The sequence below is a fragment of the Lissotriton helveticus genome, chromosome 4_1, assembly GCF_964261635.1.
Source record: "Lissotriton helveticus chromosome 4_1, aLisHel1.1, whole genome shotgun sequence".
NCBI lineage: Eukaryota > Metazoa > Chordata > Amphibia > Caudata > Salamandridae > Lissotriton > Lissotriton helveticus.
The window spans coordinates 979,949,307-979,967,303 of NC_136063.1; the positions used below are offsets into that span (position 1 = coordinate 979,949,307).

Below are 17,997 nucleotides of genomic sequence, written 5' to 3' on the forward strand. Positions count from 1 at the left end.
GCAATTGCATCTCCCAAGAACAATGGTTAGAAGCAGATACTTCGGATTCTCTTTTATCTGAAGTTAAATCTTAAATTGTTAATGGTTGGAACATTCTTAACAAAAAAGATTTGGCTGCTAATATAAGACAATTTTGGGAAGTCAGGGACAAACTTACTGTCTATGAGCATTTTGTTCTAAGAGGAGATAAGGTAATTCCTCCTACATCATTAAGAGAGCATATTATTCATTTATCACATGAAGGTCATCCTGGTATTACTCGTACAAAATCGAGGGTTAAATATCTGTATTGCTGGCCAGGAGTTGATAGTTCTGTCGAGAAAAAGTTAGATCTTGTATTAATTGTGAAACATCTGATAAGTCAAAGAAAACTTTCAATCCTCCTTTAGGTGTAGTTCTTCTCCAAATGTACCATGGGAAGAAATTGCATTGGATATTATGGGTCCACTCACCTGGATCGATGGTACAATACATATATTCTTGTTTTAGTTTGCTTATTTTCCAGGTGGTGTAAGCTTAGTATTGTTGAGAAAATCGATCCGAAATGTTCAAATTCTAAGAGTCTATTTTTTTGCAAGAAGGATTTCCTGCTTCCATACTTACGGACAATGGGGTACAATTTAAATCCAATGAAATGTTAAAATTTCTTTCTGACAACGGTATTAAACAAAATTTTACTCCCTTGTATCATCCCTCTTGCAATGGTGTTGTGGAAAGGTTAAACAGAATAATTAAAGATACCTTGCAGTTATGTAGAAATTCTAAACTATCTTGGGATGATGAACTGAAGAAAATTTTATGGTCTTACAGAGTTACCCCACATCCTTCTTTAGGCAAAAGTCCTTTTTCACTTATGCGATGTAGAGTCCCTTTCTCTAAAACCAATCCTGGATGGATGAAGCGGAATGGAATGTTTTTTTGTAACCTTGATGATGTTACAAGCACTTTGACTAAGTCTCAAGAAAAAAACAAAATGTATTATGATACCAAACATGGTACTTGTCCTTCTGATTTACAAGTTGGTCAATGGGTTTGTGTAAAAAATCCAAGGAAAGTACCTAAAGGTTTCAACACATTTTCTCAACCTAGGTAAATTTCCAAAATTCATCATAATACTGTCACTTTGGACAATGGTGAGACATGGCACATGAGTCATTTAGCTTTGCCTCGCTCTGCTCTTAATGATTTACCCTGTTCATCTCAGCATTGTTCATCATCTCCATTTTGGTGTTATGACAATACTCTAGAATCATCTATTCCTGTTGATCCGGTAAATGATTCTAATGATAATTCTCATGATGTTCCTGTCATTGATAGACCTTTATACAATGTGCAAACTTCTTTTGGGAGAATTGTTAAAAGACCAGAATGATACAATGAATTTATTTGTTATTAAGTTTTATTTATATTTTTTTTTTCCAAAAGGGGAAGATGTGTAGTAGATGGCTTGTGTTAAGTTTCACATTTAATGAATTAAATTTGTAGAGTTTGGATTTCCCTTGACAGTCTGTGTTCTGTACGTCAAGTGGAATTCTAGTGGGATGGAGTGTAACAGGTTATTATCTTGCCTACAATCTCACTGGATACTATTTTCTTATGTCTAATAAAGAGATATTATTTATAAACTAAAACTGCTTCCTCGATGTTACTACACTATCAGACCACCAACACAAGACTATTCCTACAGAAATCCTTCCAGTCTCCCCTAAAGGGGTAGGCATACATTCCCATTCTCCAGCTGGATTGTCCCTTTTACCTTCCAAGAAGTCAGTGATAATAGACAACTTAAGATTGGTTGGTGAACACACTGCTGAGATCACTCCATAAAAGCTTTAAGTGCTAGATCAGGAAATATCATTCAGAAGCTTGTGGGAGTGAGTACGACTTTACTGGTATTTCTTTTTGTTCTTACCATTAAGAGGATGTTTTCGTAGAGAGGCATCTTGGTTTAAAAAAAAAAGGCTTAAAGCTCCTCTGAGTTCTGGAGTGATTATTTCTATTATTAAGTTGGGTACCGCTTTCAAACGTGATAGTTTTAAATTCCAGTTAAATACTGAGGTATGAAGACATCGCTCAAATAGAGACAACTTTAGCCGATGTTTTCTGCACAGGGTTTTGGAGTAGCAGGTGAGTGGCGCTCAGGCAGGTAACAGTACAGGGTTCTAACAGAATTAAGAACAAAAGCTTATGGTGCTGCCAGGTCAGAGGAAGACCCGAAACCCCTGAATGAGGGAAGAGCTAATAGCCCATCGGCAGACAAACATGTATATATCCTAGGCATACGTGTATATTTAACAGTTGATTCAAAACTGAAAATTATGATACAGTCGACACCAGTGGTTTTCTTAAGGGTTGTTTATGTAGGAATGTTCATGAGAAAAACAACGCCAGTCGACACGTGTTTCGTCAACAGGTCAGTGCCTGTGACTCTTCAGGGCTGAGAACAATATAATATGAAAAAAACACACTTGGAGAGCAAATAGCAGTGTAAATCCAATAAAAATGATTATAAATCAAGAGACAAAAGTGGGGTGGTTATTGAAACACCATTGTTAGCGTGGAAGCCCTATTGAGACCTACAGTGGAGAAAAGGACAAAAGGAAAACTGGCACCAGGGAGTAACCTGGCCCTCTTGATTGAGAGCTAAACGGGGTCAGGAAAGGAAAAGAAAAAAAACAGCAGAAAATGGCGCAATTCACTTGGAGAGCATACAAAGCGTAGTGCTTCTCAAGGAATGTGGTTGTTGACAGAGAAAATGCAAGCTTCTCTTGGAGAGCATACACCTGGTAGTGCCTCTCAAGGAATGAAAGAAACAATAGAATACATGTTCATAATCGAAAAAACATGCGGCGAATCATAACAGAAATAGTCTCAAAATGGCCAAATCTATCCCGTAACTGATTGGTGCAATTGTGAGAGCACGAGTGCGAGAACCGTGAAACATTTGATACAGATGGTGTTGCATTGAAAAGATCAGGGACCAACAGCGAATGCGTTACATACTGAGGAAAATTCAATCGCTTGAGAATGGCTGCCTGTTGTTTCATAGTAGAATTAAAAAGATCAGCCATGCATCAATACATTAGCTACACATGGAGGCATACCGATACTCTATCATAGTAAGCTGTGGTGGTGTTGAAGAAAAATAGAATAGAAAAGTAGAAGACCAATCTACAGATGCCAAGGTTATCGAGTAAAGTATGGCTAATGGTCCTAGTGTGACAGAAGCATGCTAAGGTTAACCGAAGGAAAGTTACAGAGTCTACAATAGGGAAAAGTTTACCTTAACTCGCATCGAAGCAGTATGGGATAGGAGAGAGAAAAAATATGGGGGATCCCGTTGTGAGTATGCAAAAATCGCATGAGATTAGGGGTAGCACCTACAGATTAAAAAAATAATATAATATAATAATATTACAGCGTGCAAACGGAAACTCACCGAAGAACCGGTGATAATTCCAACCCGGTGTTCGGGTGCAAATACAGCTGTTGATGTGGCCATCAGGAAAGGGTTAGATCATAACGGGCGGGTACGTCTGTATTTGTGCAGGGCCTGGAAAGAAGCAGGGTTTAGGGTATTAATATGGTAATTGGGCAAGTGGAAACTAAGAATTGGCTCCCGCACCTCGCAAATATTTTCATATTATATTGTTCCCAGCCCTGAAAAGTCACAGGCACTGACCTGTTGACGAAACACGTGTCGGCTGGCGTTGTTTTTCTCATGAACGTTCCTAAACAACACAACCCTTAAGAAAACCACCGGTGTCGACTGTATCATAATTTTCAGTTTTGTATCAACTGTTAAATATACACGTGTGCCCAGGATATATACATGTTTAACTTTAGCCGATGTGCTTTCACGGAGTCTGATCATGTATAATGCGAAGGAACATGGATAGAATTAATCAACTTTAATAACACGTGCCTACGGTGAATTGATTTGGTCTCATCCTTTAAGTTTTCTAGAGGTGAGTTTTATATTAAATAATAATAAATACAACGCTTTGAATTCCAATAAATGAAAAAAAATATGAACAAGCTCCTCTGTAACATAACGCATTTATTCATCCTTGCTTATATATTTACGACAGACTGTGCTCCCAAAATTCTATTCATAGTATATTTTAACAGACAATTTGAATATCACAATTCATGCATAGCAGTCGATAGCCCTAAATCTAGCAAACATATTCCTTGGGACTTTAGGCCTCACAAAGCACCGCTTGAAGAATATTAATTGAAACAATACTGCTTGTAGAAGTTGTGTGGAATATCTCATTCGGCTTTCCTACAAGGAATCCTGATAGGCACGTGAGAAGAGAAAGTCATCAATGTTGCCTTAATTCTAGTGGTGCGCACACAGGTTCCTTCAAGGTAGTGGAACAAAACAGCAGGTAGCAATGGTTAACATAGCAATCTGTCCATCATGCAAAACTAGGTTTTTCTAACTTACCCCTTGTGATTTAACCATTGTAAGTAACACAGGGGTAAAAAGGAGGAACTAAAAATGATAGGATATCAAAAATAAACTACGATGTTCTTTTAACTTCCAAACATGTACATTATTCTCCGCCCAAAAGTGAAATGTAGTAAAGAAGCAAAAGCTGTGCAGTTTCCTGTAATATACAATGCCAAATGGGTATTGGATATAAACCTATAGTGCTCCCTAAGCAAGCCCCTCCATAGCGATGGAACACAGAATCAGGCAGTGAGCCATAGACTACTTGAAGCTTACCATCTTTGCTGACAGAGGTATAAGTTACTAAGACAGCAGTCCTGCAGGAAATAATTTTTTAATGGAAAGGTAATCTATTCAAGAAAACCTCTCAATTGAGATAATATGGGAGCAGGGCAATAAAATGCCACTGAACTTAGTGGAGTGGTGTGGCTCACTGGTTAGAGGCGGCAGACCCGGAAGCAGAAGACGGCCTGGGACCAGGGTTCAATTCCCGACGCGGCAGGGTCGTGGACCAGGGTCAGCGGACTTGATAATTCTCGCCTCGGTGTCTACTCTAACCAGGGAGCACACTCGGCAACTCTGGGCATTAGCTTGCCTCATCTCCACAACGGCCCCCCACATCCGCCGGGGATGCCTGGTTTCACCTTAGAGATATCCAGTAGGGACCATCTCACAGGGAAAGCCAGGACGGGTTCCCCAGCGGTCTACAGCGCTGAGATACCCCATGTGGGGTGATACATGCGCTTTACAAGACATCGTTACAAGACAAGACATCGTTACTGCGTCATTTTACAATGAAAATGACTAACTAGGCCAGTTCTTATAAACCATTAGAGATGCAAGATAACATTTTACAAATATCCAAAAGGACACACGAGAAGTCAAATTTCCATAACATAACAAAAGTGCAAGTCGAGCAGTGAAGTTAGGAAGTGCATGCTTAACAATCTAAGTAAATAAAGTAACTTTTCTCACATTATTAACTCTTGGAATTCTTCATGGTTGCTTATACGACCTCTGATTTGGACAATGAATGAACCTAATTGAACCTAATTCCTGAAGACCTAGGTCCTCGGGCTAGCAGTGTGACAGAAGAGAGAAGTACCTTACTACTTGAGGGAAACAGGAGGTTCAGTCTGCAAGGGAGTACTGAGCCAACAGAGTCAAAGAGAATGAAATATGAAGACCTAACACCTGCCCACTTATTGTGCAGAACTAGAGCTTTTATTACAAACACCATGGACAAAAAAGGCCATAGGGCTGACCACAGGTCAGCCAGATCTAGGTTGCCAATTTCTTGGGAAGAGCCAACCAACCAAATGTAGTTGGCCTCCTAATCCTCATATCCTCTTATAAAAGTCATTCATGTTGTAATTCAGAGGAAAACCACTTGTTATTGTCCTTTTGATACAGCAGAATGTCTCTCTCATGCAGCACTAGGAGAGATAATGAATAAGTCGATGCCTTGCTACACACAAGGCCATTAGATTCGAAAAGGTGATTAAATGATAGGACAATTTTGGTCACACCAATTTAAATATGGGTTACATCGAAAATAATGCTAAGAAAACAGCACTTTTTTTTTTAATTTAAAACACAGGAACTTGAATATTCCCCCATCGCTAATTCGCAATGTAGGAGCACCTTCCTTTTTCTGACTCACTTATTTTATTTGAAGTTGTGATGTTCGGTTTGTGGAAAGGGCAGTGTCCTTACAGAGATGGCCTTACCATTCGATAGAGGTAGCAGCCTGTATATTGAAAAGATCACCTCTTCACAAACATTGACAGGTGCGCGGGTGACTGACGTTTTTCAGGGCCTCTTTCACGTTTGCCAGCACCCAGCCCCTTGACTACACTGTGGTCTTCCCTCAGGCACTGGGAAAGTCAGACATAGGAAATATGGAAGGAAAGAAAGAGGGAAAGAAAAAGGAGAAAGAAAGAAAAAGAAAAGAAAGACACCCTGCTCCTTACACCTCCCCCACCCCGGAAGAATCACCTGGAGCTAGGGAGGTGCTTACCAGTCCCACAGATGGCTGGGGGGTAAGGTCCTTCCTTCCTGTCCCAGCAATGACCAGGGGTCTGAAGGGGCCCAAGCACAGGAGTGATTAGCCGTTTCCTTCTCTGACCACAAATGAGTAGGTACAGCAATGCAATTTAGGGCCTGAGCACCATTCTGGTACTCTGCAATGGGCATGCTTGGGTTCATGGGTGCCTTGCCTCACTTCTTTAGTCTATGGCTTAGGACAGGACCAGCCCAGTGACATAAAAATGATTATTCGCTAGAGGGGTAATTGAGACTGAGCACAAAGACTTCAAGGGTCTCAGTGCCTGGGTATGTATCTAACTTCACGTTGACAAAGGAAAGGTCTGGTAGTCCTGGAGCTAAGCAGACATCTGTTGGTACAAGTTTCCCCGTACTTCATAGATAGGCTGTGCAAACTGACAGTCAATTTGAGTGGAGGCGAGAAAGGTGACAGGCATATGATGGGTTGAGCTAGTGAATCTTCATTGTTTTTTTAAGAGAAACCAAGAGATAAAGAGACCTATGCGTGGGTCGATTTGCTCAGTCCTGGGATTTTTGCGGAATATTATTATTTTGCATATTCTTTTTTTAAATGTGTCTGAAGATGGACACACCCTTCTCTGCTTGTACTAGGACCTCTGACACTGTGCACCCCATTAATTTAGTGACTATAAACAATTCTCATCTATAGTTACTACTCATCCAATATCACTACACAGACGATACCCAGTCAATAAATGTAAGTGTTTATTCTCTTTCACCCCAAATTGAGCATTTGACCTAATGGTAAAGCAGTGTTACAAGGCCCGTCCATCTCCCTAGGAGACTGGGCTACTCACTAAGGGTCACAAAATAATGACCGTTTCTTCAATTGGACTATTTTAGATGGATTCTATCCTAGCCACAATAATATAATTGAAACATCTACCATATTTAATACCACATAACAGAAGCCCAGCTGCGATCCTACTTCCTTGGTTGGCTTGGACAGGCTGCATCAGCATCTTAGCTGCAATCAATGGACCTGATTTCTCCTTTCACACATCCACCTGACCTCCACTCAGCTGGACACGTCTTGCTCAGAAATGCCTTTTTTCCTACCACTGCAGATAATTCCTCCAGACCCAGAACCATAATGACCTTGGACCTTCATCTGCTAGCAGTCCAGCTCTGTGGCCAAGTCCTGTTTAATACAGCAATTTACATTTACTGAAAAAACTGACGTTGGTCCCAATGTGTCACGAAATTTGTATCCATCTCAATGCTACCTTTTATTGCTAAACTTCTTGAAAGAAGGGCAAAAGTCGAATGCCAGTCTTTTGACTGGGGTAGTTAAAAAATATATACATATGGGGACCCTGGCAACAGCAATTTGGCCTTACATGAGCAGCCAATATAGATATTTTCCGGAGAACAGGTGGCAGATGAGTATCAATGGAGGGTTTGGTTGCTGAGTGAGACTGTCACTTAAGTATTGCTGTAGTGGACTGGACGGTAGAGGGATTTCCATGATTGAAATGGAGTAAATTGTGGTTACATGGATGGAAGTGCATAATGTTTGAGTTGATGACGGTTTGGAAATACAAAAAAAATAATTAATACGAATAAAAAAAAAACAGGGCTCTGGCTTACATCTTTTTGGGTCTGCAACTCGAGCGCCTTTGCCATTCTCTAGTACTGCAGAGATAGTTTGAAAATCCTTCAATAAGGGTTGAGCAGTGTACACTCCTTTTAACTGCATCAGATGGAGATGAATAATCTGAGACTGGAAAGACTTCCCTGATAAATTAGCGAATATGTGGTCTACTTTGGGAATGTGCAGTCATTACATATCCTTTCTTACCAAGGGGTACTAATGAGCCATGAAACAAAACAATATTTTTTTTTTCACTGGATCATTCAGTTTCAGGCAAAAAAATAGGGAGTTTATAAGTAGTGGGCCTACGGAACTGCTAGAAAAGAATGAAGCTATTACGGAAGATTCAAGTGCTCTTAAGTACTTCAATATTAGGGGAATGGCACTTTTATGAATATATTTCTTCATGGTGATAAGGCAAACTCGAACCCCATATTCTTCTCTTACTTGGATGACAGCAATGATGAAGACAAAGATGAAAGGGTAGACACTGCCAATGAAGGAGACAAAACTGTAACATGGGGCTCAAGTCTCTTTTCTGTTGGGACCAAGGCCCAGGCATGATCTAGGGCATCAGAAAGATAATGGATCAGGTATCTCAGCTGATATTTCTACTGATGTTTCTGGCCATGTGGTCATCTTTTTCTCGAGCTGTTGCTAAGTGTGTTCTGGAAGAGTGCTTGGTCATCCTTATATGCTTCAATGGACACTAAAATGTTGGAAACCTAATTCTGAAGTAGGGAACTACATGCAGGGTCTCTTGCTTAAAGAGTGTGTATTCTGTCAGCATGGAATATGCTGCACCAGAAGCATCCTTTCAGTGAACCACACCTGACTGACTTGAAAGTGAACCGCATCTCATATGCAAGTCTGAGATACAACACGCATTCAGTTTCATAATGCATAAATGCCCCACTACAAATATCTACCGAAAACCTCCTCCTCCTCACACAGACTGAGGCAAACAGTTCCTCAACACTAGAGTGACACAAAATCACCTTTGTAAACTGGGGTTTTAACAAAATTATAGAAAGATTTGACAGAGGATCAATATGGTTCTAAGTAGTCTTAACTCGAACCAGGAATGGACCAGGCCATCTAGCTAAACTTGGGCCCAAATCCCAAGGGAAACATTAGGAATTATAGCTTTGTCCATTAGGCTTCCATCACCTGTGAACAACCTAAAAACTGGACAGACACTTTTGCAGTACGAATCAACTGAAGTCGTCCTTGGCATCAACTGTTCCAAGTGAAAGCCAAAAGGAAAGGTGGGATTGTGTGTTTGTGTGGGGGGGGGGGGGTGTGGGTCGGGGGGCTCTTTTAAGGCAAAAAGGAAGTGGCTTGTGGTAGAAGCTTTTCTTATTAAAAGAATTAAGTCGTTAGAAATAGGGTGTGCTTCTCATCAAGTGAAGTCACCTCACAGCATGAGGAGGTAACGCTAGCAAAGAGAAATAGAAATGATTTACAAACCTGATCAGCAAATGAATAGCGCCATAGCTAGAAATGGAGACTTAACATGCCAGAAAATATTGACATTCAGACGGGCAAATCTTTTGAACAAAAGCTAAGAGTGGATACTCATCTAAAGAAGTCTTCCGCATGTTCATTATCATTTAGGGTCGAGATTCGATACCACCAGAATTGTTGGACTCTCCACATTTAATAATGTTTTTTATCCTAATTGAGATATTCTACAATTCATGCACATTTCTTAGTATCATGGCATGTACATATTATGTATTAAGTATAATCAAAGTGAATACCAAAGAATCATTATGCAGAAAAATTGATTGCAGAAGTTTGTATATCTGCACCGCACTACATTTGATCAAAATGCTATGCAGGGAAAAAATAGTGATGTGCCCAAATTAACATTAAGATGACTGGCAACAACATTTATCTTGATAATGACAGCACAATGGTGCAAAGCCTGTTTAACAGAGTTTGTTAAAAAATATCTAGTGGGTCAATTTTCTACATTTGGTTTGTGGGCAAACATAAATAGTGGCAGGCTGAAGAGTTACTATGTAGGTGATCTGGACCAGCATTCCAACTTCCTATTAAAGTAGACATAGCTATACTACATAGTGGAGAGCACATAGCCATTTGATGACCCAGGCTTCATGAAACAAGTCGAATTAATAACACCAGCTAAGAAAGAAATGAGAACAAAGCCTCATCTCAACAGCCAGCATCAAAAACAACATCACAAAAGAAGTAAATTGTCAAGAGAGCTAAAACAAAGCAGTAGGTCTCAAATAAAAGAAGTGATGTGCCCAATGAATGCCAATCGTGGTTGTGAAGCCATTGTTATCTCATTGTGGTACATCTCAATGGTATAAGACCAGGAGAAAAATAATACTCACCGAAGTACTCTTCTTGCCCCCAAGCATTGGATGTCATACGATACAGAATACATTTCATAAAAAGTTGCACTGATGTTCAAACAGCCAAAAAAATCTTTCGGATTCAGTTTATATAAATCGAGGGTAATTTTCGCAATGCCTCTTTTCCTTTGATTAGCTAATGAAAATGTGCTGTTTCTTCCCTAAGATGAAAAAAAGAAAAATATGCATATCAAAGGCAATCCTAAAAATTGCTAAGCTTGAGCATGTACTGAAAATACCTCTAAAGCGCAAATGCAGATGACACTGTAAATAAAGTCAAGACCATCAGATAAAAAATTATTATCAGTGCACAATGAACAAGCATGGAAAACAAAGTATAAACATGAATTAATGAAAACGCTATTAAACATTACAAAGTAAGTTACACAAAATTGTCCATCATGAGATCAGAGGCCATGGGGGTTACCAATATCAGTCTAAATGGAGTTGTGGGCAATGTGTCTGTGTATTGCATTAGATCTTCATTCCACACTTATTATCCAGGGTCCATATGTCTCCTCCCTCCTGGACTGAAGTCTCTTTCCGTATCACAGGGCTGAGCCTACTAACTTGAAATCTTTTCACATTATCTTCTGCCACTCTCCTACATGCAAAACTCCAATCCCTCCCTGTTCATCCTTTATTACTCAGCATATGCACACCAGACCTAGTTTTGTGAAGGAGTGTAACATTTCAATGAGATAGGGCAGGGGCCTTTTGAGAAAATGGGTCAAAATTACAACTGTAAATATAAGCATGTAACCCAAGTAAGTTAGTAACACATTGTGGCCTGAACATTGAGATGTGAATCCACTAAAGTGCACATTTTTACACATGAGGCAACGCCGGGAAACTTAGGTCAGGGTTTTATGGAAACACTGGTTCTAGCAAATAATGTCAGGAACATTTATTCGTATTTTCATTCACATTTAATTTTGTCATTTAATTTGAATTATGTACCAGATAGACTTTGCGGAACACACACTAAGTAGCGTAATTCAGTGTCATCTTAACACTGATACTCGAGAATGTCATGCAGGATTGCAGGTAGAACTATCAGGAGTCCGGTGTTTAGTTTAGAGTCCGTTGTTCGCGGTATGGGTGAGCATTATACGCTATCAGTGGGTGCTAGTAAGTAAACATGGAAGTTTGTTTCATTGTCCGCCGTTAAGTTTGATTAACCGTATGCGCGTCACATGCTAACAGTGGCCGCGGTCAAGTACCAAAGCACTCGGCGGCGAAGAGTGTACTGAGTTAAGCGTTTGGATTACGTAGCAGTGAAGCGATGGAGAACCTTTCGAACATAGAGCAAGAGGTATGGCGGCGTGGTCGCATACATATGTTTTTCTTAATATAGATGATATACCATCATTATATAAGGAGGCTACAAATGGCGGTACATTTGTCGATTCATTTTGCAGAATTCACGACACGGGAGACGTTAGTTTGGAAACAGTTTTTGCACACGCGGCTCGAAGCTGTGCTTGGAGAAAGTATGTTTCATGAGGTTTACAGAGGGGCTTTTAATGAATAGGAGAGCATTTGAGTTTGCATTGTATTTGTTTTCTGTTTGTTTTGCAAATACAGGTTGTTTGGCAAACATATAGGTCAGTCCAGCGTGGTTATTAATATGAAAGGTGTATAAGACAGAGTGCATCGCACTACTTTTGAGTATATTGGGGGCACATCACTAGAACAACACACGTAGGGTAACTTGCATTACTGGATTCACTGCTCTGTGAGCATGCCAACAATCGTACACCATGTGTGGTGAGACGGGGTCTTTCCCCTTATCAAAATAAGGATTCATTTCTGATGTACATGTTTTTTATTTGTAGTATTCCCCTGATGAAGGGTAATAACCGAAATGCATTGGGAAGCATAAGGAGGTTATGAATTATATGTTTGGCATGATTTCAACGATATGAAGATAATCAGAAGCATTTTGTTGAAGAAATAAAAAGAAGATCAAGAAAGAATGTTGATATGTCGATATTGACTTTTTAAGAATTATCAAATTTATGTTTAGGAAGTTTAATCATGGAGCACAGACTGTGAAACTTTAACAGTTAAAGTTGTGATGTAAATTATAGTATATATATTTAAGATGGAAGCACCTTCGGGGCTTGTGTTAAGTGCGTCCTTCAAAGAACATTTTCTGTTCACTTTGGATATTTCTGTAACCGATAAGAGCTAGTCGGGATTTGGGACCGCACCAGGATTAGTTTACTAAAGGATTTAAGTATTGAAAAATTTTGTATAACATAGGTGAGCAGGCTGTCACTTTGTCTGTTTCTGAATATAACTTAGTCATGGGATAAGGTGGGCCTTATCTAGCGCAAGCAGCCACGTATAATATTCCTACATAGCTTTGCCGCTGTATTCGTCCAGACGCTAACCCACAGTAGGAGTGGCGCCAGACGTACCTTATCCGATATGAAACCCCGATTTAACTCTGAGTGAATAATAAAGCGAGAAGTAAGTGTGGTTATGAGGGCACGTTTATGCATATCCTGTGGGCATGTGATCTTATTCAGGTGTACTGGCGCCAAATACTGAATATGCTACTTACCAGTATGCATCTGTTCTTGGCATGTAGGGCTGCTAACATTCATATCTTAGCATTAGATCGCCGCCTAGTGTTGGGTCCGGATGATCGCACATTGTTGTCCTGGAAGAGTCTTCGAAGTATCCTGAGATAGGGGGCTCCTCCCCTGGACTACAGTGCGCATGGGCATCGGCTCCATCCCCAGATTGTTTTTAGCCATTGTGGCAGAGATGGAGTGTAAAATGTAAAGGATGTCCATGCTAATGATTGAATGTAAGAGTATGTCTGCAGCTGCGACAGGCACCGGGGAGGAGGGTGGGCGATATGAATGTTAGCAGCCCTACATGCCAAGAACAGATGCATACTGGTAAGTAGCATATTCAGTTCGAGGCATGTGGGCTGCTAAATTCATATCTTAGCATAGAATACATAGCAGTCCCTCCATTAGCGGCGGTTGCCCGTGCCAGCTGCAGAAGCTTGAAAAAGTGTTTTGAGAACAGCCTGTCCTACAGCAGCTTGCTGTTTGGAATGTACATCAACACAGTAGTGTTTTGTGAAGGTATGTGGCGTAACCCACGTGGCTGCTCTGCAAATGTCTTCTAAAGGAATGTTCCCTAGGAAAGCCATGGATGCCCCCAATTTGCGTGTGGAGTGCGCTCTTGGGGGTATTGTTAAAGTGCGTTTTGCTTTTTGATAACATTTGAATGCACTTAACAATCCACCTGGCTATTCCTGCTTTGGAAATTGGGTTGCCTTTGTGCTGTGGTGAGAAGGCAACAAAAAGTTGTTTTGTTTTCCTAAAGTGTTGTGTTCTGTCTATGTAGTACATCAACGCCCTCCGTACGTCTAAAGTATGGAACATTCTTTCCCCCACCGTTTGTGGGTTTTGGAAGAATGCAGGCAAGTCAATAGTTTGGTTGAGATGAAACTGTGACACCACCTTCGGAAGGAATTTGGGGTTAGTGCATAGTACTACCCGGTTTGGATGAATCTGTATGAATGGCTCTTGTATTGTGAGCGCTTGAAGCTCATTGACACGTCTTAGTGAAGTGATAGCAATAAGGAAAGCCACTTTCCACGTTAGGAACTGGAGGTCACATGAGTGTAGTGGCTCAAAAGGTGGTCCCATCAGCCTGGTGAGGACCACATTGAGGTTCCACACCGGAGCTGGCGGTGTTCTTGGGGGAATGACCCGTTTCAGACCTTCAAGGAAGGCCTTAATGGCAGGCACTCTGAAGACAGAGAGATGCTGCCTGTTCTGGAGATAAGCTGCAATGGCGGATAGGTGTATCCGAATGGAAGTATACGCTAGATTGCACTTGTAAAGGTGTAACAGATAGCAAATGATGTTAGGGATAGATGCATCTAGCGGGTTTATACCATTGGCTGTACAGTAAATGACGAAACGCTTCCATTTCGCAGCATAGCATGCTCTGGTAGTTGGCTTCCTTGCCTCCTTGATGATGTCCAAGCATTTTGGAGGCAGGTGAAGATAGCCGAACTCTAGGACTTCAGGAGCCAGATCGCCAGGTTGAGCTGTTGCGGATCTGGATGCTGAATGTCTCCATGGTTCTGCGTCAAAAGCCTGGGCGTGAGGCGCAGCCTTTGATGCGGAACCACTGAGAGTTCCAGAAACGTGGTGTACCATGCTTGGCGCGCCCACGTTGGAGCAACTAGGATGAGTGTTAATGAGTGCTGCCTTAGTTTCCTTGCCACCAGCGGTATCAGAGGTGTTGGTGGAAAAGTGTACGCAAATTTGCCTGACCAGTTCATCCATATCGCATTCCCTTGCGACTGTGGGTGAGGGAACCTGGCGGCAAAGTGTTGGCATTTTGCGTTTTCGTTTGTGGCAAACAGGTCTATCTCTGGATGACCCCACTGCTGGAAGTACGGGTGGAGTACTGATGGGTGTATCTCCCACTCGTGCATCTGATGGCTGTATCTGCTGAGCAGATCCGCCATCTGATTGTCCTTGCCCGGGAGGTGTTCTGCTATGAGGAAAATGTTCCTCTGAATGGCCCACTTCCACATGCTCTGAGCCAGATGAGACAGCTGTGGCGAGTGGGTGCCCCCCTGCTTTTGAATGTAGTACATCGCGGTCATGTTGTCCGTCCGGACTAACACTACTTTGTTGCACAGATGTACATTGAAGGACTTGAGCGCCATGAAGATTGCCATCAGTTCCAGATAGTTGATGTGCATCTTCTGTTGCTGCGTCGTCCATAGTCCCTGCACTGTGTAAGTGAGCAGATGAGCTCCCCATCCCTGGAGAGATGCGTCCGTTGTCAGGATAATCTGTGGCACAGGCTCCTGGAACGGTCGGCCCTTGCAAAGGTTGTGTGGATTCCACCAATGCAGAGAGTTGTATGCCCGACCGGTAACCAACACTAGGTCTGTCAATTGCCCCCGAGCCTGTGTCCACTGATTTGCTAAGCAGATTTGCTAAGCACTCCTGAAGCGGACGCATATGTAACCTTGCGTGAGGGACTATGAAGATGCAGGAGGCCATCATGCCAATCAACTGCATGAACACTCTCGCTGGAAGCGAGTGTTGTGGGCTGAACCTTTGGATTAGAGATTGCATGCTGTTTATCCTGACCTGGTTTGGCTGAGCCATGGCTGTCAGGGTATTGATCGTTGCGCCCAGAAACTGCCGGACATGTGCCGGCTGAAGGTGCGACTTTGGGTAGTTCAGCGAGAAGCCCAGATCGTGAAGGAGGTGAATGGTAGCTGACATGTCCGCGGCGCACTGTTGTTCTGACTTGGCTTGCACGAGCCAGTCGTCCAGGTAGGGTTAGACATGGATGTTCTGCCTCCTGAGGTGCGCCGCTACTGTCGCCAGACACTTGGTAAACACTCTCGGGGCGGTAGTCACTCCGAAGGGTAGGACCTTGAACTGATAATGCCTGCCTTGGATAGTGAACCTGAGATATTTTCTGTGGGATGGGTGTAGTGGAATGTGGAAATAAGCATCCTTGAGGTCTAAGGTTGCTAGGAAGTCCCCTTGGTTTAGCAAGGGAAGAATCTGTTGCAGCGTGAGCATATGGAAATGTTCCGACAGTATGTACAGGTTGAGGGGACGCAGGTCCAGAATGGGCCTGAGAGAACCGTCCTTCTTTGGGATAAGGAAGTACAGGGAATAAACCCCTGTGCCTTCTTCCTCCACTGGCACGAGCTCGATTGCGCCCTTTTGCAGCATCACTACTACTTCCTGCTGCAATAAGTGCAAGTGCTCTGCGGACATAGGCCGTTGCCTTGGTGGAATGTTGGGAGGAGTGGACGTTAACTCTAGACAATAACCGTATTGGACAAGTTGTCTTACCCACCTGTCTGTGGTGATGTTTGTCCAGACTGGCAGGAACTGCTGGAGTCTCCCCCCGACAGGTGTTAAGTGGTCGGGGGGCAGTGACAGTGAGTCACTGTTTGGGGCAGAGGAACGTGCGTTGTTGTTTCCTCTGCCACGGCCTCTGGTACTGTTTCCTCGATAACCCCCCTTGTTCTGTTTGGGGTACGAGGACTGTGCTCCTCCTCTAGTGTACTGAGATTGTTGCCCCATCTGTCCTCGGGTGACTCCACGTGCACCTGAGCGACGAAAAGTGTTGCCCCTAAACTGTTGTGATTGAAGGGCCCCCATAGACTTAGCCGTCTCATTGTCCTTCTTAATCTTTTCGAGGGTGGTGTCAACATCAGGACCAAACAGTCTATCAGGATTGACGGGCTGGTTGAGTATGGTCGTTTGGATGTCCGGTTTAAAACCTGATATGCGTAGCCACGCTTGCCTTCTCAGCATAACGCTAGTGTTGATAGCTCTAGCTGCTGTGTCTGCTGCATCAAGTGCACACTTTATAGCTGCATTGGAGATGAGTTTTCCCTCTTCTATTAGCAGTTTTGTACCCTCCTGAAACTGCGGAGGCAGGTGTTGTACAACTTGTTCTAGGGTGTCATAATGTGACCTATCGTAGTGTGCTAATAGTGCCTGTGTATTTGCAATGCGCCAGAAATTGGCAGCCTGCGCAGCTACTCTTTTGCCCCCTGCCTCAAGCACTTTGGACTCTTTGTCCGGGGGAGGAGCTTCACCCGTCGTCTGGGAGTTGGCCCGTTTTCTGGCATTTGCGACCACAAGAGAGTCCAGTGGCAGCTGTCCCCGAATGTATGCAGGTGCTGGTCTGTACTTCTTTTCAATGCGTGGATTGACCACCCTTGCCCTGGTAGGTTCTTTAAAGATTTCCGCAGCATGCTTAAGGACACCCTTCAGCATAGGAAGAGTCTTGACTGTCCTTTCAGAGACTGAGAAAGTGTCAAACAGGAAATCCTCGTCCACCGGGTCAGAATGCATGTCCACATCATGATTGGCCGCAGCCCGTTCAAGAAGTGCATGAAATCCTGCAGAGTCTTCTGTGGGGGATGCACGTGCACTGAAAGGCTGTGGGTCTTGCCCCACATTCTGAATACCCTGATCACCCACATCATCATAGGTGTCTTGTTGTGCATCAGGGTCATTGTCAGGGTCATTGATGGGGAAATTGTATTGTTCCTCTTGCCCATATTCCTCCCCCTCAGATTGGACAGGGGAAGGAGTTGGACTCCTTCTAGGAGTAGGGTGAATTGGCTCAATCAGGGCTGGAGAGTCCTGCAGAGGTCTTTTCTTCTTTAGTGGAATCACATAGGAGTCCACCGGTTGGGAAGTGATCTCTCTTTTGTAAAGGCTCAACTTGCCCGTGTCAGCGTCGATAAAAAGTTCTGAATCGTCCCCTGAGCCATGTTGTCGATCGAGTAGACCGGCAGACGTGGATGAGTCCGATGTCTTTGGCGCCGTTCTGGGCGCGAAGGCTTTCGGTGCCTCTTTTGGCGGCAGAATAAAGAGAAGTTTTCCAGTCGGCTTCGACGGCATGTCCATCGGCTTCCGGGGCGACGGCGCCGGAACCGACGTTTCAGAGTCCTT

The 17,997-nt window shown here is 42.8% G+C and overlaps 1 protein-coding gene across 1 annotated transcript in view; it reads right to left on the reverse strand.

Moving 5' to 3' along the window:
- The window catches only part of CIDEA (cell death inducing DFFA like effector a), a 234,132-nt gene that overhangs the window by 80,543 nt on the left and 135,592 nt on the right, over nucleotides 1-17,997 (reverse strand). Inside the window, exon 4 of the mRNA XM_078687599.1 lies at nucleotides 10,487-10,668. Coding sequence (XP_078543725.1) covers nucleotides 10,487-10,668 — 182 coding nt within the window. The remainder of the gene's footprint in view (nucleotides 1-10,486; nucleotides 10,669-17,997) is intronic.